The 27,513-nt window shown below is 29.7% G+C and overlaps 1 protein-coding gene across 3 annotated transcripts in view; it reads right to left on the reverse strand.

Moving 5' to 3' along the window:
• Positions 1-27,513, reverse strand: part of LOC143071521 (slit homolog 2 protein-like) — a 79,490-nt gene that overhangs the window by 35,508 nt on the left and 16,469 nt on the right. For 2 of the 3 annotated variants that reach the window (XM_076245876.1, XM_076245875.1), the window contains exons 5-7: positions 8,318-8,389; positions 4,985-5,056; positions 4,502-4,573 (exon numbers count right to left, since the gene is read on the reverse strand). In XM_076245876.1, the coding sequence (XP_076101991.1) occupies positions 4,502-4,573; positions 4,985-5,056; positions 8,318-8,389 (216 nt within the window). The remainder of the gene's footprint in view (positions 1-4,501; positions 4,574-4,984; positions 5,057-8,317; positions 8,390-27,513) is intronic. The other variant, XM_076245877.1, reaches the window with a different exon arrangement.

The following is a 27,513-nucleotide window of genomic DNA, read 5'->3' on the forward strand; positions in this document are numbered from 1 at the left end:
AAGTTTAACAACTGTCTTGTATTCGTTTTATAATTTCATTTGAAGTTGAGGAATTGTTAGTAAACTCTCTTTGTATATTTGGTGTATAAAATGTATTTTTACTGATAAAATTTCTGTATGAAGTGTTGCAATGATAAGATGATAAGTATACATTCAATCTGTCATACTTATAACATGATCTAAAGAAATATTTCACCACATGTATGACTGACTTTTGACCTGTGTAAATTAGTCTTGTTTATCGTCTATCATTCAAAACTTCTGTATCCTTTTATCTTCATTCCATATGTCAAAATTTAACTCTTCTCAAAACTTAGATTGTAGCTTCATATTATCTGTATACCTTCTATGCTTGAAGGCACAGCGTGGACTCAATGACTTTAAAAAATTCAGTCCAAACGTTCATGTTTTTCTAAATTTGCTAACCACTGTTATGGCATTTGACCACAAAGAGGAATAGGGAGTTACCCATCTTAAATTTACATTGCCAATCATAGATTTCTTCATACTGTAAATTATTGTGTGCATTTCTTATTGAGATTTTGTCATTTAAACTAAAATTTGATTTATTTTTTGCGATACTGAGAAAAATCTGGTTTACTTTATACACAAAATTTCAAAATGCGAGTTTAAATTATTGCGATTATAACCCTGTCACATTTTCACAACAATAAAAACATTACAATAATTTCTGAATTTACAGTATATTCTCTTCAAGGAAAAATGACTTTAATGAATAAAAAAATCAACTCTAGGATTAAAGTATAATAGAAGATTATCTAGAAAATTTGGCACAAGGGTAGCAAATTGTAATAAATGAAATGCAGTCAAAAGCTGCAAAAGGCAGATAAAAGTCACACAGACAAAATTAATCCCAAAGTTTTAATCAAAGGACTCTTTAACATGGTACAAGTTTGTAAATAAACTTATCAATCAGACTTGTGTTTTCTTGGCTTGGAATGTAAAATGACTGATTACAGGGATAAAAAACCAAGTTTTGATAGATGTAAACTTGTACCTGTATACTTATGTAAATATTGATAAGGAAATACAACACTTCTAATATAACTTGTATAAACATCATTAAAGCTACTTACTCTATACAATGCAACCAAAATTTTTAAATATCATTTTAAAATTTCTGACACGAATATTAAAAATCAGACATAAAAAGATAAATGCATTTTTATAAACAAGTCCTTAACATAGCGAAAATGACAACAAATCAATTGACCTCTGTAAAGGTCAAGTACGAGCATGCAAAACTTTGATTTTTCTGCAGCGCTTTAAAGCAAAACTAGGTATTTCCTGTCAAAACCTGCAAATATGCAGTTGCACAATGACTCAGATAAAAAAATAAAATAAAATAAATAGGTTTCAAAAATGGAATCAAAAATATGTGGCTTAGAGTAATGACGTTGTATCACTTAATTTTTTCTCCAATGTTATTATAGAATGCTAATAATGAGAGTTAATTAAGGTATATCTAATATAATTATCAAACATTAACTAATATAGATATAACCTCTGATAAAAGTTCAAAGTCTTCTAAAATAATTAGGTATATTCAATATATAATGTTAAAAATACTGCGCTTTCTATATATGAAGCTAATCAAAGTGGAATGTTAAATGTTTCAACAAAAAATGCACAATTATGAAAAAACAGGCTAATGTTCACTTGTATTTACAGGGTATTTTTGTCTATTTATATATTTTTCTTCCCATGAAAAGAAGCTTGTTTTCATAAAATAAGGAGATGTTGTTTGATACTTAATGAGAGAAGTAACAAGAAGAATACTAATAACGTAGATTTAGCAATTAAAGGTCACAAGTCAGCCTTCAACAATGAGCCAAACCCATACCTGAATAGTCAGCTTTAAAAGGCCAAGACAGGACAAAATGAGAAATGATTGAAACTAAAAAATTAACAGACTGATTTATGACCCAACAACTGTTTGTTTTTGGTTTTTTTTATCTACATTTAATAGGTCTGTTTGTTTCTTAAAGCCTACTTACATTAACCTTTGAAATACATCTTATTATAAAGTTATAGAAAAAGAGGAAATGATTGCTAAATAATAAATCCTATGTACTCTTATAACCTGGTAATAAAAGACTTTTTTATGTCACGTAGACCTCATCAAATGTTTAGACCATCATAACATAAAAAGTGGTTAAATTACAGCATTCATTACGTTACAGTTATAACAATATTGAGACCTTGCTTGTCTGCTAAGTATTAAATTAAAATCTACATTTTAATTTACACATGCAAATGAATCAACCTTAAAAAGTGAAGACCATTGAAAATGTACTTTAAAAAATGAAAAACAAAATATCAAAACATAATTAAACTTTAATACATTTCATGAGAAAGACGCAAAAGAATAGAATTATTTGTATATAGAAGAATGTGAATGACCGACGTGTAAACAGCATTGTAAACATTATAGAATTTTACAAAGGTGTTAGACATCAAATATTTACTGGTTAAATAACAAGCATGTAATAATCTATTAGCTTCAGATTTCTTATATTTAAATTCTAACAGGAATTATAATAAAGACCTCTGATGAGAAAAGAGGGGCGATGTCCTTTACTTATACTAAAAAATGACAAGATTTTACCACCTAAAAAGTTAATATTAACAAGGTGTGGTGAGAAAGTCTTCAGGTTTGTCATATTTCTATTGTGGCAGATAGGCTATTTTATTGTTAATCCTGGGAACCTGTGGCACAGCAAACATCTAGTTATAGTACCAAGGAACTATCATATTTAGAAGATTTACTAACACCATGTGTTATACTCTATTTTCATTATTCCCCATTCAAATATGGAAAAGTAACACATTCATTAAATTAAGGAGCTTCACAGATTTTTTTCTCACCCAAGATTTGTGGGCTCTCTGTAATAAAACTTTATCATTCAAAAATATTCCTATTCTATTCTCTGTCGCAACCAACCAACGCCAAATCCAGTATGTAAATTTGCTTTATTGTTTTCTGAGTCTGAGTGTGATAATCATGCTCGGAACTTTTATGACCACCAGTGCAGAACTCTTAATTTCCAATTTACAAGGTTTTTTTATTGGATGGTATTTCTCCCCCTCTGGCTGACTGTCAACTGAGGAAGATTAAAGCATTCCAACACCTTGTACAACAGTTTTAATGAAAGGAACACAGCACAGTCAAATACATTTGTTAATTAGGCCTTGCTGATGTAACTAAATGTATCAAATGTGTAAAAAGCATTTGTACCATTAAGATTTACAGGATAGTAATATAGAGGTGTAAACATCTATTCATCAGTTTTATCAAAGGTTGTTCTCTGAGAGGGGGTTTTGTTGAACATACATTAAGAAAAAATTATTCACTTATGTAATGACATTAAATGGAAAAACAATCAAATATTCTATTTCATCTTAACCTATTTTTCTAACCAAAGATATTCAATCTAAACAATAAGACCCCGTTCACACTAGGACATTTTTATCGATTTAAACTAGACCGGTTCACTTTAGATCGATTTAAGGGCCAATGTGAATGCTTTGAATCGATCTAATCGGTCTAAACTAAAACACCAAAAGAGGTAGTTTAGTTTGAATCGATCTAAAGTAAACCGATCTTACTTTAAATGTGAACGCAGAGATCGGTTTAAACTAGTACGATTGAATCAAAAATAACGTATGCGCATGTACAGCGCCAAAACTATCTCAGAGGTTCGTTGTTTAACCCATAATTTCTCTGTTTACAGACATTTAAAACAAACTGAAAACATCTTGTCTTTGCCCTCGCATAGATTTGCGAAGTCTGTGTCTTCTTTTCTTATGATGATTTTTTTTTCTTTTCAGGAACCGCAATAATTTGTCGTTTTGTAACTTCGTTACTACATATGTTTTTTTTCAAAATTAAAGAAAACGGCAATAACACCTGTACCAAAATGTTAACTTCTGATTCAGGAGAAACAATAACGTTATCTATTTTTTTTTCAATTGTGTGTGTCAGGGTATCAATAGATGAATTTAATACATCAGTTCTATTTATACACAATGTTTACAATTTTACGTGTAAAAAGGTTAGATCGATTGCGTTTTTAATTGTAGTGTGAACGCAGTGGATCGGTTTAGACCGATAGAGATCGTTATGATTAAAGATAATGTGAACGCTAACTGGTTTTATTTAGATCGATTCAAATTAGATCGATTAAAAAAAAATGCTAGTGTGAACGGGGTCTAACTGGTTATAAGTTATCATTGCTTTCATGGCATTTTAATGAGAAGATAGCATATTCCTTTTCAATTCTTACAACTTATAATTTAGAATGTATCAATATCTTAGAATAATGAATTAGGTCTTTGATGACCAACATACTAAAAATGCTAGTGGTACAAAATTAACCATTAGTTAAAATTAAAGTATCCTATGTTTTGAGATGCAAAAAATCAGTTTTATGACACCTATCTGGTTCTGTCCAGGTTAATACCAGAGAAGGCTACTTACAATATTCTGAGATTGGTCATGTGATCAAACAGTCCTCGTGGTAATGTTGTTAGGTTGTTGTTATTCAACGTTCTGAAAATAGTAAAAAAATGATGTTAAAACTCTCATTATTTTCAATGAAACCAATGAAATACAATAAAGTCAAAAGTAGCATTATATGCTTGTTCTGTGTTATAATGGTGTGTTGATGGCTTTATCTTCCTTTTCTCTATTGTATAATTTTTGTTTTTTCCATTTGTCTGACATCTTAACAAGACCTTATTCTGTAGATTGTACTTGACTCTGAAGCATAACTACCTTCTACACAAGATTTCAGTTAAAAAAAGTGTACATTTTGAATGTTTGACTGTATTCTTAGTGTATTCCATATGAAGAAGTTCTTGTACAATCACTATTTTGGATTGGTTTTTGACAAATTTTCTAAAACAATGGTCTCCTGGATAATACATCGATTTGCAAACTTAAATTAAATATCCTACTTACAAAATTTCCATCTTTTTCAATGGTCTTAGTGACTCTTCAGATATACAGATTATCTGGTTGTGGTCTAATTGTCTGAAATACAAAAATATACATTGAATTAGATTTACAAGTACATTACATCTTTTAGGAACTATAGGGATACTCTTACTATATGTTTATTTCAAACTAAATTTTTTACAGCTTAAGCAAAAAAGATTGATTGTGTTATTCATAATTGAAAAAAGGTCAGGACTTCTTTGGCCTGAACACCAAAAAAAAAACATCTGAAGTTATTAAGACTTCAAAAGGGTTGAGGGAATTATCAGCAAGGAAAATAGAAGCTGTCACAAAGATGTAACATTGAATTCAGTCACTCTTACTTAAAATTCACTGATGTATTCAAGATAAATTTTTAATTACGTCTTTGGGACTGAGGCCTTAATACTTTCTATAGGACAATTTTTAAAGATGAAACATAAAATTCTAATTTCAGGAAGGAGTTTAAATAAATATTGTTTGTATATATATATATAATATTTACTTCAGAATGAGGACCTAATATCTGTTTTGTTAAATAAATATTCACCATCCTATGAAATAACAATAGGACTTTAAACAAAACAATCTTTCATTCCTTACAACTAAGGGAAGATAAGTCTTGAAAGCAATAGCTACATCTGTGAGTCTGACAGCAGAGGCGGAGTTAGATGGGGGCCAGGGGGAATGGGCCCCAGTTTTGTTGGCAAAATTTGGTTGATTATAAAGGGAATTGCTGAAGCATGACTAGAGTGAGCCTTATGCAGTTAGTGAGCCCCCTCTTATGGAGATTTCTGGATCTGCACTGGACAGCAATATTTGAGCCTGAATAAATATCTAAGTAATAAAATTAAATCAGTTCTTTTGTGTGAGTAAATGAAAAATACTATTGGCATAGACTTTATATCATTGACTGGGGACTCACCAAAAATTTGCATTAATGTGACTTTTTGTAAGGGCAAGTTAAAAGTGACTAATATTGTGTACCAAATGTCAAATAAACGTTACAGGTCTGTAAAGGACCAAGCTCTTGTTTCCTTAAAAGAGTAATGCCATGAACAACATTGTTTGTTAATGTATACAGCAATGATGATGTATTTTCTTATCAAATAATTAATCAACATAGACAATAATTATAGATAATTAACAACTAATTAACACTAATTTATGGTGACAAATCTCATCAAATAAAATGTGTTGGTCCAGAAAATCAATTATACCTTGCACTAGGTGTGGTTGTGTTACCAATAAACACTCAATAAAAGGTTGGAGAACCAAGACCCTATTTCCATGATGAGAACTTTTCTATTAAGATTTTAGAATACAATGTTAAAACATATGCTTTACAACTTAAACTCTGATCCAATCTGATCGGTAAATTCTTCTTAAGCTTCCAAATTATAGGATTTACAACATATTTTACGGCCTAGATCTGATTTAAATTTACAAAATATCTCATATAACAAGGCGGCCTTTTATTACAGGACTAATTAATAAAGACTTGGTGATCCTTGGGTTTGTTATCTTTAGGTAAAGTGATATGTTGAATGACTTTCTTTCACTTTAATACTCAGAACCTAAAGATATTTAACTGACAATTCTTTACATTCATACTTCTTTATCTTGTCTGTGATAAAAAAAAACAAACACAAATTTAAACAGTCCATTCACAAATGAAATCTAAGCTTTCAACACTTTTCCCTTCATTTTATTGTTGGTTATTATGATTCCGTTTTTTTTTGTTTTTTTTCGTTTAAAAATTGAGGATAATTATCAGTGCAATTTTTCAATTATTCAAACACATCCTATATTTCATCCATTTCTGAAACGAAGAGTATCAAAGGTCTGTTAAGGCAATCAAATCAAACAACTTAACATGCTAACATATTTTGTACAATCTTCTATTTCAAAATTCAAAACAATTGGTTAATGATCGTTAATAAGCAAACAAGTTACATTCAAGTTTAAAATTTCCCAATCCTTCACAAAAAGTGACAAAAATTGAAAATACAACAATTGTTGATTTAATCTGCAGGCGTTATCAAATATTCTCCAATTATCTGTTCATTGGTTATCTATAGAAAATTAAGGGTGTATTTTATACATAATTGTTAATAGGACAATAAGACAAAGACTTACAAGTTAACTTTATTATCAGATTTGGCAATAAGTTTGCATTTATGACATTTACTTTCACGAAACACAATTTTTTGTCGGAGTCAATTACTACTACTAAGAGATTCTAAATCATATTTTTTCAAATACTTCAGATTAAATTTCATTTTATCAGATCTTAGATATACTTGGTTTCAATTGTAATAGTGAAAGTGTGAATACTTTTTATTGTTGTGTTTAAAACCAAATTAATCATAAATCAAACAAACCCAACATTATATTTCAAAAAAACGTTGATTTTATTGTTTTTTCTCTATATCCAATTTATTGAACTTATTTTCTTTCAATTTTAAGAAAGTTTATGTATCAATTTTGATTTTACTGGTTTTTTTTCAGTCTATAGGGTATTGAAAAACCAACTATTTTTCATTTCCTAAAAAAGAAAATGATTGTCTATACAAATGTTTTCAACCCTTCAAGAATACATTTTTTTAAATATAGCCTTAATAAATTCAAAATATAACAAATCAAAGCAATATTTTTTTGTTCTTATTATTTGGAATCAAGTAATAAAAATTTGAGAGGATAAAATTACAATAAGATTTACAGTCTTAACCAATGACAAAGGCACACACTCATTATTTTTTTCTGTAATTCAAAATCTAGCTGGAAAAATATTTTAACACCTAAAAACTTTATTCCAAAATAGTAGCAAGTGTCTTCACATATACTGCCACCAGGGAAAGTAAAATCTATACATTTGTAACAGTAAAACCATGCTTTATCTTCTCAAATGCTCAAACATTGAATCATTACCAGTAATATAAATGACAATTGCAATTCAATTTCTGTTACATTCATGGTATAATGGCACATTATATGACTAAATATACTATCCCAGCCTAACACCACTAACACTATTGAAGCATGCACATCTGAAGCATTTATTAACTATTTTGTAGTGTATATTTTTCTAGTTTGATAACCTACATAATTCTACAGGTTTTGTATGTCTTTTAAAGTAAAAGGCAAAATGAATTTCTCACAATAGTATATATGTAGGGGAAAAAACACCAAAAAGATCATAATAATTACATTAGCATAAGAAGCATGCAAGCTATAAAATGATATGTGCTAGTAGAAGAAACAGATATAAAGTATTTAGATGTGTTAGTATGAGACGAATGTTAGTTTGAAACTTACAAATTTCTTAAACTTAGAGAACCCTGTAGAGATTTTCTGTTGATAGATTGCAGTTTGTTGTAACTCAAATCTCTGAAAATAAAGTCAAAACTAAAGCAAAAAACAAAGGTTGTGAAAAGCAACAGAAATAGAAAAGATGTGCATAAAGTAGAAACTCAAGAAAATTTATGAACAAAACACATAGAAACTTATATCTTGTAAAAAAAAGTAATAAAGGTCTTTTTCTCTTGAAAATATAGTAAAATTATATACTGAAAATGAAGACAAAGATAGTTACAGTAAAACCTTGTTTAACACTTCCAAATTCATAAGCATGATATAATTAAAAATCTATACATATAAAATAAACTTGTGTGCACAAACAATTGTTACTGGTTCATGGTTAACATCTCATATCAATCAGTTTTGGTTTGGAGCAACCAGTACATACGGAATTCTTTGGCTCTATTTTTGATCACAGTTTGCACATACTTGTCAATCATAATGAAAAAATACATATGTTCAAGTACTAATATTCTATATTTATATCCAAAGATCACATGTTCAAGTACTAATATTCTATATTTATATCCAAAGATCACATGTTCAAGTACTAATATTCTATATTTATATCCAAAGATCACATGTTCTAAAACTAATACACAATAAAACATCATCCATTCCTCTATTATAAGACTGACATGAGTGGTTCAAAAAAACAAGTAAATCTAGCTTTATTTGAAAGTCTTTGGGAATTTCTTAACCATTATTTACAAATCTATATTTTTAAATTTTACTTGCTTAATGATGTATTATTTTGAATCAAATATATTTCATTTTCTTATAAATTATGATTTTCCTAGACGGAGCCTCAACATAAAATATATGGAATGTCAAATAAATTCATTTCCTAATATATAACTATAATTTTTGTGTGACCATATTATATACATGTTTTGATTGGACCTGTCAGCAGTAGATTATTGATCTTAGTTCAGTTAGTACAATTTGTAATATGACATTTTGACCAAGCATGTTTTTAGGAAGGTGACATGTGACCAAGTACCAATGATAAGATTTTACACCTGCGAGAATGTCATCAAAATAAAGTCATACTGACAGAATTGGTGACATTCTAACCTATCAAAATAATAGTATCTCATACCATATAAGACAAAGATATCTAACAAACAAGTCATCTCTTACAATATATTGTGTCTTTATATCGCTTTTTTAATTAAATTTATGTATCATCTCTCGAAATTTATAACAAATTTTCAGAGGATTCAGGAACCAAAAATCCCCCCTTCTTATTATTTAAATCCCTGTTGTGATTTATTGAGTTTAAGAAGTGGACTTGCTGATTAGATTGATATCATATTATAGGTTGCTTGTGGAATTACAGTCAATCTCTCCTTACAAGCAAAAAAACCCCCCAGACTTTCAAATTTAAGATGACCAGTGATTAAGAAATACATAGATACAAAACATTTGGACAGGAAAACAACAGTTACGAAAATGACACTTTCAATATGTCAAATAAGTAGACACCCACAACTTGTACCGACTGTGAAAAATGAAAGTCGTGAACTTAAAACAAGGTTAAATGGATCATTTGATGGAGACTAAAGCTGATGGCCATTGCATTAAGATGACAAGTTTATGACAATGCCATTACTGTCCATATCTAGTCTGTTGTGAAAAATGTGCAACATAACAAATTTACACAAAATCAGATTAATATCTGACAGCTATTTGTAAGAAGAACACAAATACTCTGAAAACAATTTTCTTTTGCTGAACACACTATATATTGTAATCATTTAGTTTTAAGTTCAAACTGAAAAAATTTCACCACAACTGTTGTATTCATATTTTCATGAGCAATTCACAACATAAAATATTGAGCTCTCAAAACAAATGAATTCAGTCAAACACATAATTATTGAATTTTTAAGACATATTTTGAATCTGCAAGCAATGAGTAATCAGTAATCTACAGCAATTATCCATGTTTGTTTTCCCCCATTTTATTTGCAAAATTTCTGTTCTATTTAGAATTTGTTAATGAATTATTATGAAATATTGGTGAAATTGAAACTAATATAGCTTAAAAAAACTTAATTGACTGCAGGTAACATACATATAACATTACCTTTACCCAATTTCTATCATCCCATATCACTAGCTATCATTTCTTGTAAGAGCATAAATAATCATAATAAAATTGGCTACTAATGAAACTAATTTGGTAAATACAATTGGGTGGTTTGCCTTGTAACAAGTTTTCCTTTATAATTATATCAAATTAAGGGTCAAGCAATAAAGAATTCCCAGTTTTGAAGTTTTTTTTGTAACAACCTCAACAAAATGGTCTATCTAAAGTACAAAGACAATTAAAAGTACATTAGTCAATTAATATAACAATTAAAGCTACTATCAGTAATTAAGAAGCAACTTAATATTTTGTTATTTCTTTGATTTGTGAACTTAGGCCTTCCGTCTCGACAACCGCCATGAATGTGCAGTAACACCCTGAAATATCACCTCAGTTTGTACAGCCTTTCTGTGACTTGCAAATATCAAACAATTACTTTAAACATTGTAAAAAAAGTGAAAAAAGTCTTTAACTTTTTAATATATAGTTGATCAGATTATGGGAGTATAAAAAAGTTTTTAATGTTTACTGAACTTCTGATTTGCAGATCTGATCAGTGGTCTAGCACACGATCTATTAAATATCTAAAGTATCCGATATTAAAGTCTGCGATGAACTTAGGCTCTGAAACACTCCTGATAGCCATCCAATCAGATACCATGTTAATCGATACAACTTTCATGTTACTTTTTGTTCGCACCCAGACATTTTCAATATCAATTAAAAATCAACAATCGACAAACATATTAGGTGACTAAATTTACACAAAAAGGTATAAAAAACCATTTATCGAATAGATTAATAATAAATAGGACCACAATTTTATGAAATGAATTAATTTCCGCTAATGTGTATATTGATGCAATCACTCATAATCAATCAAATGTTTCATAAATTGCCTGAAAATGAAACATCTAATATAAAACCATGGCTCATTTTTGTGACTATTACAGATTACCGAACTTCTCTTACAACTGATATTAATTTTGTATACATATTTTGTTGCAATTAATTTACTTCGCCTCTATTTCCATATTCCTGCTTCAAAAATGGATTTGATGAAAAGGGGAGGCTAAAAATAAGTGTTAATTTCAGTAAATAACACATATATACCCCACAAAGCCTTGGATAGTAAATTTAGCTTTTTTTCTGCTTAATTTAATTTACATCAGTTTTAATCAACACATTGCTCAAAAATCTATAAAAAGTCTGTTAATCAATTAGCTGGGACTATAGTACCATAATAAAATTTCTAATTAGCTGTGCATCAAAGCACATGGGCTGCTTGTATATAAAGTAAGCAAAGCATAAAAAATACAAGTTCTCTCACAGGGGAATTAATTTCATCAATTTCCACATGATTTTTACTTAAATATTCAAAATGGCTATTTCTATAGCTTAAAACAAGTTACCTAATACCATTAATTAAGTAAGAACTTTTAAATAAATCAAAAACAGCTAAATATTCTATTTACCAGAAACTTTGAATACAGAGGTGAAAATATAAAACAAAATTACTTCTGTTCAAAAATAAAAGTGTGCTATTTTGATACTTAAAAGCATCCAATTTGGATTCCAAAGTTTGGGAATAATCAGAATTCCATTATTTTTGGTATAATGTTAAGACCATCACTGAGATGATCTCCTTCAATCAATCAGCTGATATAAAATAAAAAAGTATGATTTTTTTTTTTGAGTTTTGAATAAGTTTAAAATAGGGTTTAGAAACTCTTAATGCCTGGTAACTTTAGTACATTCAACACCATTGAAAGATACATGTAGCTGAAACCTTCAAAACGTGAATTTTCTTTTGTTAGTAAATTGTGAAAAAAGATATAAAGGGGAACTATTTTCAAACATTATTTTCAGAATATGATGATGGCGGTTTTAACGACCTTGACTTCCCATAGTCTTGCCCTGTCAGTTTTCAGAATAAGCCCCAGTTCCAAAGATGAAAGTCTTGCATACAGTAAACAGAAACTATTCCTATATATATTGCCGATGAAGATAGATTATGAAATGTCATTTTATGGGTGTTCTCCTGTTAATGTAACAGTGACATGGACAAGTCAACACTGCAGGTTTACTAATAAACATCTGTATCACCCTGTCAAATCTAATATCATCACCATCATATTAGCATATGTTAGGCTTGTAGAACCAGGGGATGGTTATTAACTGGAACATTTAAGTAAAGGGATGGGATTAGGTGATGAAATTTAAAAAGACTTGTTGTATGTATTTGTACCTGAAATATAGTAAAAGAATTGTTGCTAACTGACAAACATTTACACGCCAATCCAGTAACCAAATCAAAGTTGGTATTTTTGAGAAACATTTTTGTGAGCATTTTTGGCAATATGCACCATGAACACTTTATGTAATTGATCGACAGAAGGTATTATTAGCAACATGAAGATATGCAGTTCAGACAGTAGACAATTTAACTTCTTGTTGACCCATTAAAGTATTTAAATTGTGTAACTAGGTCCTTCATGATATTCTACACAATTCAATCTTCCTGTGTACAAAAACTGATTTTAAACATGTCTTAGACAAAAATCATCAAGCATGTTAAGGTCCAAGTTTATCAGCTTTCCGGTATTTTTAGCCTTTGTGTTAAAACTAAATATCACAGGGTAGATCTACCGAGTAATTGTATCTTGTCAAAACTTCTATTTATTTATGACAAACCATGGAAAGAACCCATCCTACAGTTCATCAAAAAGATTACCCCTTCTCTGTTTAAATCCTATACCCAAGTTTAAAGGTTGAAGACATTTCCCATAATCTTGTTCCAACTCTAAAAGCATCAAACAAAACATAAATTTACAAATTCCAACTATCATTGACAGTTCTAGATTAAGATAAACAGATGTGCAATTGCTAATTGTTTATGTGTTAATTGAAAATTATCTGATTAATTAAAAAAAAATCAGATACATGATACAGCATATAAGGTTTAATAGATTGTAGATATTTAACATACTGTAATGACAGCTCAATTAAACTGACATAATAAAATACTTCTGTTAATACAGGGGTCCAAATTCCTGGTTTTATACAACAGAATTAAACTTGCTATATTGACTTCTGATTTACTCAGTTTCATTCTATGATCTATTTCTAGCAAGGAAAACACATGAAGATTTATTACAATTACTATTTGGCTGAATTCAAACTCAAATAACTTATTAACAAAGTTAAGCTATGATGAATGGTGTGATTGGGCTTCAGACCAAATGTGCAATTATACCTTTTTTAAACAAGGTGAGGCAAACAAGTTCCAGTGCAGTGGGCTCCAGACCAAATATACAATTATACCCTTTCCAAACAAGTTCAGACAACAAAGTTCTAGTTCAGTGGTTCAGTGGGCATAGTTAACTTTTTAACTATCAAACAGCTTCTAGACTCTAACCTTCATGTGGAACACAATAATTCTGAATTCCTTAGCTGTATTTGGCAAAGCTTTTAGGAATTTTGGTCCTCAATGCTCTTCAACTTCGTACTTTATTTGGCCTTTTAAACTTTTTTGGAATCGAGCGTCACTGATGAGTCTTTTGTAGACGAAATGTGCGTCTGGCGTATATACTAAATTTAGTCCTGGTATCTATGATGAGCTTATTTTCTGAATTGTTTTCCTATATATTATACTTTATTATGTCAATTTTAACATTGTTTTGTCATTACAGTACCTTAGAAACTGTGTGTTTATGATTGCCAAGAGGAAAGGAGTTTTTCACTGAATTTTTATGAGAAGGTTAATATCAACAGGTCATTTTCAATATGCTTCACTTGTATATTTAGTGGACTCAATTTACCTCCATGAATATAATGTATCTCATGCAGAAAGCTTATCTATTCATTAATGATTATGTATAAGAGCTGTATGATTGTAAACTACGAAAGAAAAAAAAGAAAAAGAAAAACGGGAAAGAAAAAAATAGCCAATCGCAAGGGATTTTTTCCACTTTTTTTTTGCCGATTTACCAGATTCTATCTCGTACATGTAAACGGACTACAATCCTTCCTTGTTATACCTAACAATTTAATTCTAATGAAGACATAAATAACTATGTAATCTGGTGCATTTATCAACTGCATTTGATGTCATAATCGTTACCTGATCAGGTAAATAATATGGTACAAAACTCAGGTCTTTAATTCATCAGAAATCTGATTCAGATTTGTGCAGATAACTTTAGATCTAAGGAATGTAACCTCATGTTTACATGTTTGCTACAAAAGTCAGACAGTTTGTTGACATGGAACCAAATTTATATACCATCAAGACCCATAAATAAAACAAACCAACTGTATCTTTTCCCAAACAAAACTCCAGTGTTAAATGGTCTAATACTTATTATGTGTGGTATCTGAGGGAAAAGTTTGGTAGAACAGAAAAATTACAAACTGAAGTGAGAAGCAAAAGGAATTTTTAGAGGGAGGGTTTAGGAAGAAGTTCATATATTTGTCAGACAAGTCAAAGGAATGGAAGTGGACAGCAAGTAACTGTTCCAGTGTATTGAGACCTGTTGCATGTCATTAATAGTTCTCAAACATATCAATTAAATTCTTTATTTTCCATATCATTAGACACTATCTATTATCTAGAGCCTTAGCTTAGAACTTAAAATGTCTCGTTTGGATTCTTTTTGTATTGTTAGGTTACTGTCTCATTGATGTATACCTTACATCTTCTTATTTATTTTTAAGTAGTAAAAGTCAATTGGATTTGAAATCGGATCTCTAATTGCAGCAAGAATCTATTCACAAGCTGTTTATTTCTAAATCCTTAATCTGGATGCACTTCATTGTACCAGTGGTTAAGATTTACACAAACAGCTCTAGTTTTTTGTCAAAATCAGTTTGACTATCTTAACAGGTATATTGAATTGTGATTAAACAATATTTATTGACTCATAATACCTATCTGTTCAACAAATGTCAGAGATAAACACATCTAAACAACATTAGGAAGAATTTACACCCTCAACATACTCACTTCTTATAGGCCAAGTAAAACACATTCATTTTCAAGGTTCTCAATGTTAAATTACAAAAAGTGAACAAAAATTGTAGCCTACAAAAAATACTAAAAAATATCATAAGTTGAATAAAAAAACCATTTGAATTTAAATTTTTATATGTTTATCTTTAGCTGAATTGATAGGTAATTTATTTTGTAAATATAGCTATTTCTTGGGGAGGTATTGGGTTTTACTTATGGCATTTTTTTCCAAGAAATGATTCCCATTTTCCTTCTCGTAGACACTTTACTAATGAATTAACCAGTATAAAAACAGCCAGAAGAGGGTGCTTTCATTGTAATACATGTATAATTTTTCAGTAAACTTTATTTTATATAAGGTGCAGTTTTAGGTATAAAGGCAAATCATATTGGAAATTGCACTACTGTTTCTTAAATAATTGTACCAATAACTTGATATGCAAATGACAAGGGAATTCTACCTACTATACACTCATTTAATAGTGTTTGATATTTATATCAGATGTGTAAACAAACAAACAGCATGTTCTAATTAGTACCTACAATAAACTGAGACATTGAGGTCAAGTTAAGTGGACATTAATAGTCTACAATAAGATCATTCCAGGTCAGACAGCAGTGATAAGGCTAATTATTGTACAGTTATAGGATTTCTAAGGTCACACAAAGGTGTTACATATTCAAAGGATGGCAATTTTTTCAAATAGCATAATGCATGAAGATAATATGCAATGACAGGAACACATGAACAAATAATAGATGTTGACATTATAAAAATAGCTGATTGTATATGGGAAACAGCAGATTGTATAGGGGGGAAAGTTTGAACTTTTCACTAAAAAGTGTTGTTTTTTTTTTTTTTTTTTTTTTTTTTTTTTTTTATACATATATCCAAAATTTCACATGACATATATGATCATATATTATTGAATATTGAATACTATTGCTTTCAGAATGGTTATCTATATCTATAAATTATATTACCCACTATATTTATGTTTTCAGCTCAATCAGCTTTTTAAAAAGGTAAAGATGGAATGAAAGAGACTCAACCTTCGATCTTTCTTTTAAATTATAGTAATCTAGTGGTTTGAATTCTAAAGACTATAACTTTTTAAACCAAAAAATATTTTGCTTGTCATTTTAAGCTTTTGACCTATAATTTTCTCTTGAAAGTGAAATTGTTTTATAGATAAACAAAGAAGTAAATTTTATTTTTGTTCTGACTTGTATCTCTGTTCATTAAGAAAATGGCCAGATGCCATTTATATTTTTCATAAAAACTAAAACTCATCAAATGGGAATAAAATTCATCAACTTCTAAAGAAAAAAAGATTATCATGAATTCTTGATACTTTGATGTCTATATCAAACTACAATGGTGTATCAATGCTGTAAAGATTTACATTTAATGAAATGGTACATGATATCATAGTCCTATTAGTATTATTTCTATTCATTTTATTTCAGGTTTCTTATAAAGACATCTACCAGACAACAAATGGAAGTTTTTAACGACCTTGACTGGATTATACAGCCCTTGCACAGTCCACATCTACCAGTGGCAGATGCAGAACTTTTTATAAGGGGAAGGGGGGGGGGGGGGGGGGCTCACTGACTGACCTGAGGGGAGGGGAGAAGCTCATACAAGCTTCAGTGATTCACTATATAATCAACCAAATTGCCCCCCTCATGATCTGCCTATGTCTACTCAATGTAATATACATAAATATTTGAATTCAGATTTATCAGATCAAATTATTTATTTTCAGTTTTATTATGAATTATGAATTTTTAATACTATTAGGACCAAATATCAAGAACTAGAAGAAGTACCCTTTCATATTCCTTCTTTTATTTTTTATTCGATGATGAATAATTGGGACAGGAGGGTCCAGAGACACAGGCATAAAGGTATTTAGGGGAAAAAAATTCTGACACGAGTGCCTGTCAGGTATATATGAATTTTTTTTTCTGAGACGAGTGCCTGTGTCCAGAGAAATATCATATATATTATAATAGGAAAATCCAAACACTTGTATATTGCTAAAGACTTAATATATGATGATCTCTACATGTCTTCTGATTTTGTGTTTTGGGGTTGCTGTCATATTGACATACCCCACAATCTCATTTATATTCATGTCTGAAATTTTTACATTTAAGGAAAGAAAATATGTATGCAAATAATAATTTATTTTCTATATCATGATCATAAACTTAAATAATCTATCAACAATAGTAGATTTGTATCAGATACTAATAATTCATACATAATAAGTTCTTTAAAGTGGGAAATATAGGTAATAACTTTGTTACCTTTACAATTTGTCAACATTAAAACTGTCAGAAAATGAAGTATTTTTGTTTATGACAAACAATAATGGCCACCAACGCAAGACAAAATGTTATCTGAGGAATGTTAACAGCTTCATTTGTCAGGCACCTGTCACCCAGAATGCACTTCACTTTGTGCAGCCAAAAGTAAACACAATCAGCAAACTGATCTTTTTAGATTTACTTGTCAACCCTGCAGTGACAATACAAGTGTTGATTATATATCAGATTTCTCTTTTACATAAACCGTTTGCACCTTTTCTCCTCTTGTCAAAGTAAATTAACTATATAAATATATTTTACACTAACACCAAAGGGAGATGATTTCTTTATTTAAGAACTTTTGCAATACTAATTAAAATATAATTTTGATTTCTTCAGTACACATGAAAAGAAAAAGCTGATTTTGCACCTTTTTTGATAACCACTATGAATGAAAAATTTTAAGGCAATAAGACAGCATCCAACAAACACTAGTTCACCAAAAATAGACACTTAAAGAGGTAATTATCTACTGAAGGCAAACACAATTAAATATCCTTACAGGGATACAATTGTTGTAGCTGTTTTAGAAATACACACAATATTTCTTAATAAATACCAATTTAGGGTGGTCTAATAACCATGGTAAGTGTACTTGTAATGTCAAGATGTTTTCAAGTGTTTACAATCTTCTCTCAAATACTGCATTTTTTACACAAATGGAGTTCAATTCATATCCCTTGATTCCCACATACAAAATTCAATAATATAATAATTTGGCTGATCTGGATTTAAAATAAGTTGTTCTGTCGTCTGCTGTCATGTCCCAAGGACCAGGTGTTAAAGTCAGGTGACATATTGTAATTATAATTTCATTAAAATTCCACTATGGTGTGCAACTCTGTGAAAACAATTTTTCATTTAGAACATTTTTCAAGCTGAATAAGCTGATCCCCTACATCTACAGTTTTATCATGTAGGAGGGAAATCTATCTCTTCTTCAAATATTTCATGGGATACTATGTATACAATGTTAAAATTTATAATTATCAACTCTGACATAGCAAGTTGTTATAATAAGAACCACTTGGACTATGATATAAAAAAGAAGATGTGGTATAGTTGCCAATGAGACAACACTTCAAATGACACATAAAATTAATAAACTATAGGTCACCCTAAGGCCTTCAACAATGAGCAAAGCCCATACCGCATAGTCGGCTATAAGTGATGCATAATTATTTTTCATATTTTATGGCAAAAATGAATTTAAAATAAAATAAAGCAATTTATTTAGTTACTATTAATCAAAAGTTTAAGGTTTAACATGAGAATTTAATGTTAAGTATAAGCCTTGTATACTTATATTTTTGGCAATACTTTCTTGCTGATTATTATACTTTTCACTATTTTTTTATCAGGACATCAATGAATTTCAATCCAAATGATTCACAATTATCAATCATCTTTTCTTTCATCGATGACGATGAAACCTTTTTAAACTTAAAATTGAGAATGGTTTGATATTTCGTAACTGACAGAAAAAGAAGAGATAAGTAGGTTATGCATAAAATTTATTTGTTCATACAAATTGTAATACTAAACATGAGAAAAAAATTATTCAGGGAAAGTAAGAGGCGATTACTTTAATACCCTTGGAAAAAATACAAATAAATGAGAATAGAGTAAGTCAGATAGACTAAAGGTGTTCTTGATGAATACCTTTAACATTCATTAGTGAGTATCCATTAATTTCAGTAAAGTGTGATTAATTATAGAAGTTGAGACTGCATCCAGGTACCAGATAATAGGAAACCAGATATGTATGTCACACACCATCCTGACACATAAATATTCCTCATAACAAATTACTAAGCCTATAATTAGGTGCTAGTAATATTAATACCCATAGATTAAATACTTATATGATATCTGATACACATGCCTTTCAATTTCTTAATGTCAAAAATCTTCTCTACCATATATCATTGTGACGATTTAGAGTAGGAAAAGTGTGAAGTCATCTGTATGTTTTATGTGATGTGCTATGTTCATACTGTTACAAACATTTCATTCAGATGGATAGCAATTAATAATAGATAAATTTTGATGAATGTTTGTAGATTGAATGGAATTAAAATGACATATACCTCCTGTATAAAATGTTCTTGTGACATAAATAATGTGCACAAAAGATGAGTTGACACTTGTCAGGGTGAAAACTTTCACATGGAAATGTGTATTAAAGTCAACAGTGTCAAAACATTCATTCACACAGGTATTTTGCACAAGAACACCCATATGCATGTAATAATGAGTAACAGAAAAAAATGTAATAATGAATGCATTCTTCAGGGAAAATGAATATTCATCTTTAGATGCAAATTATAGTGTAAAGGTTATAATTTAATGTTGACATGTTTTCTAAATATCTGTGTATCTTATATAATTACTCCTCTTTAAAATTCATTTTAAATTAAGTCATCATAGTAAAAATGATTTTTATGCTATGAATAAATCTCTCTGTAAAATTCTACACCGGTACATAAAACATAAAATTTTATGAGTTAAATAAACCACAAAATTTTCAAATAAATTAACACATGATTATAAAACAGTAATGTGGCTTTTCAATGAAGCGCTACTGTTCTATATCAAACAATGTGTATTTGTGGGTTTCGTCTCATTATATGGTTGGCTACAAACGTTAAAGAGATTGCACTATGATGTATACAAGATACCTAATTACAGAAAAACTTATTACTATTGGTAAAAGGGAGGTGATAGTTTGAATCGAAACTATGGAGAACCATTTTTCACTTGTTTCGTTGATTGATAGCATTTGATTTTGTCAGTTTCAGTGGCGGATCCAGGGGTTGGAACCCCCCCTTTTTTTTGGCCGATCAATACATTTGAATGGGGACATATAGTTGGAACCCCCCCTTTGTCCTGGGTTGGGACCCCCCCCTTTTTAAAATGGCTGGATCCACCACTGAGTTTTATGGACATCCTATTTTTGATATGCATTGGAGTATGGTATTTTTGTTATACTTTTTATCAGACACAGAAATAATGTTTGACATTAAAATGTATGTATATAGGCTGGTATATAACTCTGACTCTGTGTATCACACATTTGTATTGTTGCAAACTGTGATAGTTTTAACAGAACCATAAACAACTATTGAAATGAAAACTTTAGGTACAAAGAAAGTCACAAAATTGAGGTCAGTCTGACAATACAATCTTTATCAGGTCAGTATATAACACTTTTATGTCTTATCTAATGAAAACCAAAACAGCCCAACAAAAAAAGTAATTTGTTTTGGATATTAATCTGAAGGTTTCTAGTGTAGATATGTATTGAGACAGTTGAATTCCAATATAAAAATCAAATTTGTACATAGATAACATTGAAGGCTACAACAGACCTTGAGAATGCTGAGTTATCTTTTCTGTTACATGTTAAAGTCTATGAATGTCGAGTTAACAAGTACTGTCTCATTAGAACTAGTGATAAAGTAATAAAATAATTATAGAACTTGATAAAAATACCTCCCTCCCGGACACAAATAACTCTGAGAAAGAGAGGAGTAAATCATACCATGTATTTTATAAAATTGCTAACAGTACTAGAGTGGGCAGTCAATTCTAGACATTCTACTCATTCTTTTGCCAAATTTCTGCCATGACAATATAATAGATCACTCTAAATGCATTCATTAAGACTCTAAGTCTCCTAGAACTCATCTTATATACTGGCTAATATGTTTTTTTTGTAGAAAAATTCTATAATAAAATAACTGTTGCAAATCAATGCCTATAGAAAGCACAATAAATAACTAGCGGTACTGGTAGCTGTATTACTGTTGTAACCTGCCACATTACATACAACAGGTTTAAATACCATTATATGGAAACCTTATGTCAATGCTGAGGTTCTTAAGCTACAAAGTAGTTAAAGGCTCATTTAGAAGCCTAATTTATTATAAAATTGGCCTATCAGAAATAAAGATTGGCTAGGGAATCATGCTTTTATCCAATTTCAAACCAATTGAAAATATTGTTTGGAGGAGACCTCCTGTTCACCAGTCCTATAAATATTGGTTAACATCTAATAAGTTAAGTATCAGCGAAGAAGAAGAAGTTGTTAAAGTGTGGAGATGATAAATGACCTGTGCAGACAATAGCTCACATGGACTTGAGGGTCAGTTGAGCCAATGGAAACATCAGAACCAATAACTTTTTTCATAAATTCACTGATAGTTTGGCAGCATGCATACCGGTATGTGCTTTTGAGTGGAGAAATGAGTTTTTATAGACATAATTGCAGTGCAAGACAAAAAAAAGATAGTACTATAAGACATATAACTAACTTAACTATCTTACATCACAAGATCTATGTCATAATGTGATGTACTTATGTAATATAATGTGAATGAGAAACAAGAGACATTTCCATTATTTCACATGCATACTACATTCCATTAATTTAAGAGTAAAGTGCTCATCTTCTGAAGTTTCATAGTTGAATAGTAAAGTGCTCATCCAATAAATGTTTATGACAGAATGAGAAACGTTAGTGCATTCTACTAACTATATGTCTCCATAACTGTCTAATACACCACATGAAAACAAAAGAAACAAGAACTACTTGAGGAAATTAGTGATTAGAAATCTTGTTGCTCAAGCAGAAAGACAAGATATTATGTATTGAAGACATAACTAAATACATTAATAAGTAATTCAATTACTTAGGACTTATATCACATATTCAAAGTCGGATATACTGATGAGTTATAAAGTCTGTTAAATCAAAAGAAGAGACAACTGATATTTTTTAATTTTTAAAACAGAGTACATCTTATTTACCATACATGCTTTACTACACAAAAAAAAAAACAGTTCTCAGATCAGAATGAAATTTTGAAAACTACAACTTATTAAGGAAAAAGCCAGCAACCATAACTATGCATTGCTAATGACAAATTGAGAAAACTGGTGTGTATGACCAGAATTTGAAGAATGTACTATTGCTCTGCATAGGACATAAAAACTTTCACATTAGTAATACTTGACTAGAAAGAAATTACAAAGTTGAGCTTGAATGTCAAATAACTCACATTTTATATAAAAAATGAATAATAAAACCCAAAACTTACTGTCATAACAGTTAGTCTTCAAAGACAAGATCAAAGGTTTGCTGATTACATAAAATTACAATACACAAGTAAAAAGACACCTTTAGATGGATAGATTAAGTGATAATTTGTACCAATTTAGATATAAGATCTGTTTTGGGCTAACTGTGGTTTTTGGTTGTTCAATTTTAGGGTTTAACTACTTGATCCTATTTTATTAGTAAATTTTTATGAAGATTTTATATGTTTATTTCTTTATACCACACTCGTTTATAAACTTGAAGTAAGATTTTTAACCACAAGTCTGTCTGAATTACCAGTACAATCTAGTAATGTAAATATGATGGTTCAAGAAGTCTTAACTTATTAATGTACCTTAAATTTCTTGATTGTATTTTCTTATATCTTTTATAACAGACTATTCAATGAAACCTCAGAAAAATTTAGTATCTTGCTGTTTAAACAAAATTGAGCATTTTTTCCAATTGTAAAGGGCATAAATCTAGAATGGTAAAAGTGTCTGCATCAACATTTATAATCCATGTTTTGAAGTAATAAGCATTGTGTATCATAGCATTTGGTTGAGGCAAACCAACTGCAGGACATACAGACGGATACATGTACAGACAGACAAGGATAACACTTCGCTGCTACAGTGGGGTGTTAAAAGAAAAAATAATTACAAAGGACAATTTCTATCCCCTTCTTTGTCAGATCGATGCACTTTGTAACTCAGTTTGTATTATCTTTAATATATACAATTTCTTTTCTGTCAATAGGAATGGTACATTATCTGCTTTCCCTCGTATTCTCTCTTACTATAAAACAAATATTAGAAAATGAGAGCTTAAGTTCTAACAAGTACTGATTAAGTAGAAGATCCATATGTACCACTGTTTGTTATGTTATATTTACAAATATGTAAATTCTGTCTGAAAGATACAATACATCACACATCAAAATAAACAAAAGTTCAGCCTTATTTACATGTAATAAATCAGATCTGACAACTTACCAATGATAGATAATTTGAACAGAACCATTTTATTGATAAAGCAGAGAGGTAGTTAGCTAAATCTGTGTGTACTTTACAATTAGAACTTGCCCATTAAAACATAAGATGGTACAGTTTAACTAGTTTTTCTGGTAAATAATGACTTCTTCACAATTTTTAGAGTAATTATCTATGACTGAATAACTCCCAGCATCTGCTAATAAAGAGAAGCTTAGTATCCATCTTTAACCAGATGTTTATAGACAGACAGTCTAGGAAATTAGTAAAACATGGACAGGTCTTCAAACAGTACTTTTTATCCATTCTATTTTCTTAATTGCAAAAAAGGGACTAAATACATAATGAAACAGGTGAAAAAAAACTTTTTTTTCAAAACAATATTAATGTTAATTTGAAATACATGTATATTATGTTCCCTTTGAAAAATCCATATCATAACCCACTCTGCTATTTAGTAATGACCAATTTTCTGTGAAACAGCTTAATTTATTAATGCCAAAGACAGTTTCCATAATCCTTTAAATTTTGAAATATATAATGTCCACAGAAGCAAAGTGAAACAATCCATACCATTAGCCACTCTGCTATTTAGTAATGACCAATTTTCTGTGAAACAGCTTAATTTCTTAAGAGTAAACTTTTCAGCCTTAATGCCAAAGACAGTTTTCTCCACCAGAGATGTTTTAATAATTAGAACATGAGGTTTTCACACCTAGATAGTCTTTCAACACAGTCAGACTTAAATAAGACAGGATTAGCAGATGTGTTGTGTATTAAACATGATGTTTGTTATGTACAGAAGTCACGAACAGTCATAATACACTGTTTAGACAAGCCAGTTTTTCTAAACAGACGACTGCTGAATTTGTCAACATTAAATTCTTAATTAAATTCTGCTGGTTTTATGTTTCAAACAATAATTGTCCTTAAACTCACAATTCAAAATATTGTCAATGTTTATGACTGAAATAACATTTTATTATACCACATAAAGGTACAGAAACCAAACATGTTACAGACTGTATTAGGTTTTATTGGCAAAACATGTAAATATTTTACATTTTACTTTGAATCAGGTCCAATTTTACTTCAAAAGGACAAGACACATTTAAAATCTTTATGTGTGTTACGTCAGAAGATTAATACAAAAACAATGCATATGCACTTCTATTGCAAACTTCTTGTTAAACATCAGTTTGATTCAGGACATATTTTTATTTGCTGAGTCAGCATATTTAAATATACAGCTATAGATCTAAAGCTGATATGTTAAAGTTCATGATGTTTTAAGTTTAGATTTTACTGGTATGTATAGTTATTGGGTAACCACCAAACAATAAAGAATAAAAACAAATTTCAAAAGGACATTAAGAATATCACAAAGTAACTAAAAACCTGAAAAATTTTGGGACACCATTAACGGTATTGCAGAATTCCTGTCTTTAAATTAATAGACTATAGTTATTAAAAAAAGAATATCTATGTTCTCCAGGTGTTGAATGGCCTTACATATTGCCCTGATAACTGCTTTTTTCAAAGTTCTTAAGGCAAACAGTCATCCCCTAATCTTTCAAGCATATATTTATGAAATACCTTTGACATGTAACTAGTTATGGAACTTTTTAAGGGTGATATCACAATTTGTGTAATGATTTATTACGTCCACACCTATTGCAAATCATTGAATAACTGCTGATTTTTACAAATTCAAATTTTTTAAATTCTTTGATCATATTTCACAACATATAAACTATGTATTTTCTTTTTACCACAGATGTTCAAAACTTTGGAAATAGAATTAAATCTTTCAAAAATTGGCATTATCATCGGTCTAAATCTATAGTTAAAGGGAATTTAGAGGAATATACTTCTCCTAATATTTACCTTCCCACACCTTTAACCAGATGATATCTTATCTGTGTTTTCTGTGGTTTTTTTATTACCCATGTCAGAATCCCATGTCAAGTGCTATAGAGATAATCTTGTATGATAAACCATGCTAATCTGCATCATACCCACTGTACAGTAACTGATAAAATTTGTTAATCTTCCCAATTCTTGCTAATAATAAGAGTTGTTTATGACCAGTTCTCTGGACTGTTACGTAAGACAGGTACTGGGAATGTTATAAAATCTCTATTACAGTACATTAGTGCGAAAAAAATGTTTACTTCAACCTACTTATCAGCTAATGTTAAACTAGAAGCTCAATTGATAAAAGGAGCTAACTAAGGTTGCTTGAAATTCATAAAAAAGGTAAAAGTTTATATGAGATGCACAATCAGTTTAAAAGCATAAAGAACTGAAGGTCAGTGTCTGAAAGCATACTTTAAGCTTTTTTTCCCTTTTAGGCCCCTTTTGATATACCTGCATTTGTTTTTGACTGATCGAACATTTAGCTTAGAGTATCCTTGTTATAAACAACCCAGTAAAGTATTGCATTGTATTTAGCATAAAAAATTAAGATTTAACAAAACAAAAATCTATAATTTTATTTAGTTAATATAAGTCATAATGGGTCGATTTATTGCCAGTGTCCACTAAAGGCAAACTCAGCCTGATGGTAGAACAACACATGATAACTGACCAAAGCCAATCTCTAACATCTGCTGGTCAATAGATAAGTGGACATTACTGATATGAAGAAGGCTGTAGGTCAGTTCAATACACAATGACTGGACAAATCAGTTTTTTTGCCAGTAATTATGGGAGAGCAGAGCTAATCCCACATAATTTATTTACTTGGTCATACAGTTTATACAAATACGGTATAAATCTGTTGGCTTGCCACCGTTTTGTCTACTAAACGTTGTATATAAACATTTAATAAAAACATAGTAACATTTAGTGCAATGTACATAAGACAGTAACATTAATTTTAAGGTCTAACAAATTACTTTCATACTTATAACCTCTAAATCTACTTGATGTGTGGCACAAAAAACTTAAATATACAATACTTTACTGCTGAAACTATTATAAATCATCTGTTTTTTTAGCAACAATTATGGCAAAAAATTATACTTTTCGTGTTTTATTTTCATGTAACTGAAATTGGTCTTGTTCATGTTACTTATCTTGCATTACATATCCATCAAACTGAACACCACACACACCCAAACATATCACACACCTTATTCTTATATATCTCATTTCCTAGTTTAAATAATAGGTGTAACAATTTATCATGATTTTTTTTAAATATTGGTCCATGCAAAAATTGAATCAGATTCAGACCTCTTTTGATACCTGACAAAATATTTACATAAAGGGGACATAACTTATCCTTTGAAGGGGGAATTTTGAAAAAAAAGTCCTGATGCTTTGTATATAATAAATAACACTCATAATAAAATTTAGCATTTGGTATCGTTGTGATTATTTCCTTTGTTTTAATTTTAAACACATAACTTCATTTTTATGTGTTATTTTTAAACAATAACTTCAATAACACTCTGTAACAGTAGATAACAGTCTTGAAGAAATTTGGCCTTTCACATGGATTATAACACTGTGCATTGTAAGAATTCACTCACATCCAAATTGTTTAATCTTAGCTATTTGCTAACATAG

This window comes from Mytilus galloprovincialis, chromosome 4 (assembly GCF_965363235.1).
Source record: "Mytilus galloprovincialis chromosome 4, xbMytGall1.hap1.1, whole genome shotgun sequence".
In the NCBI taxonomy this organism is placed as follows: domain Eukaryota; kingdom Metazoa; phylum Mollusca; class Bivalvia; order Mytilida; family Mytilidae; genus Mytilus; species Mytilus galloprovincialis.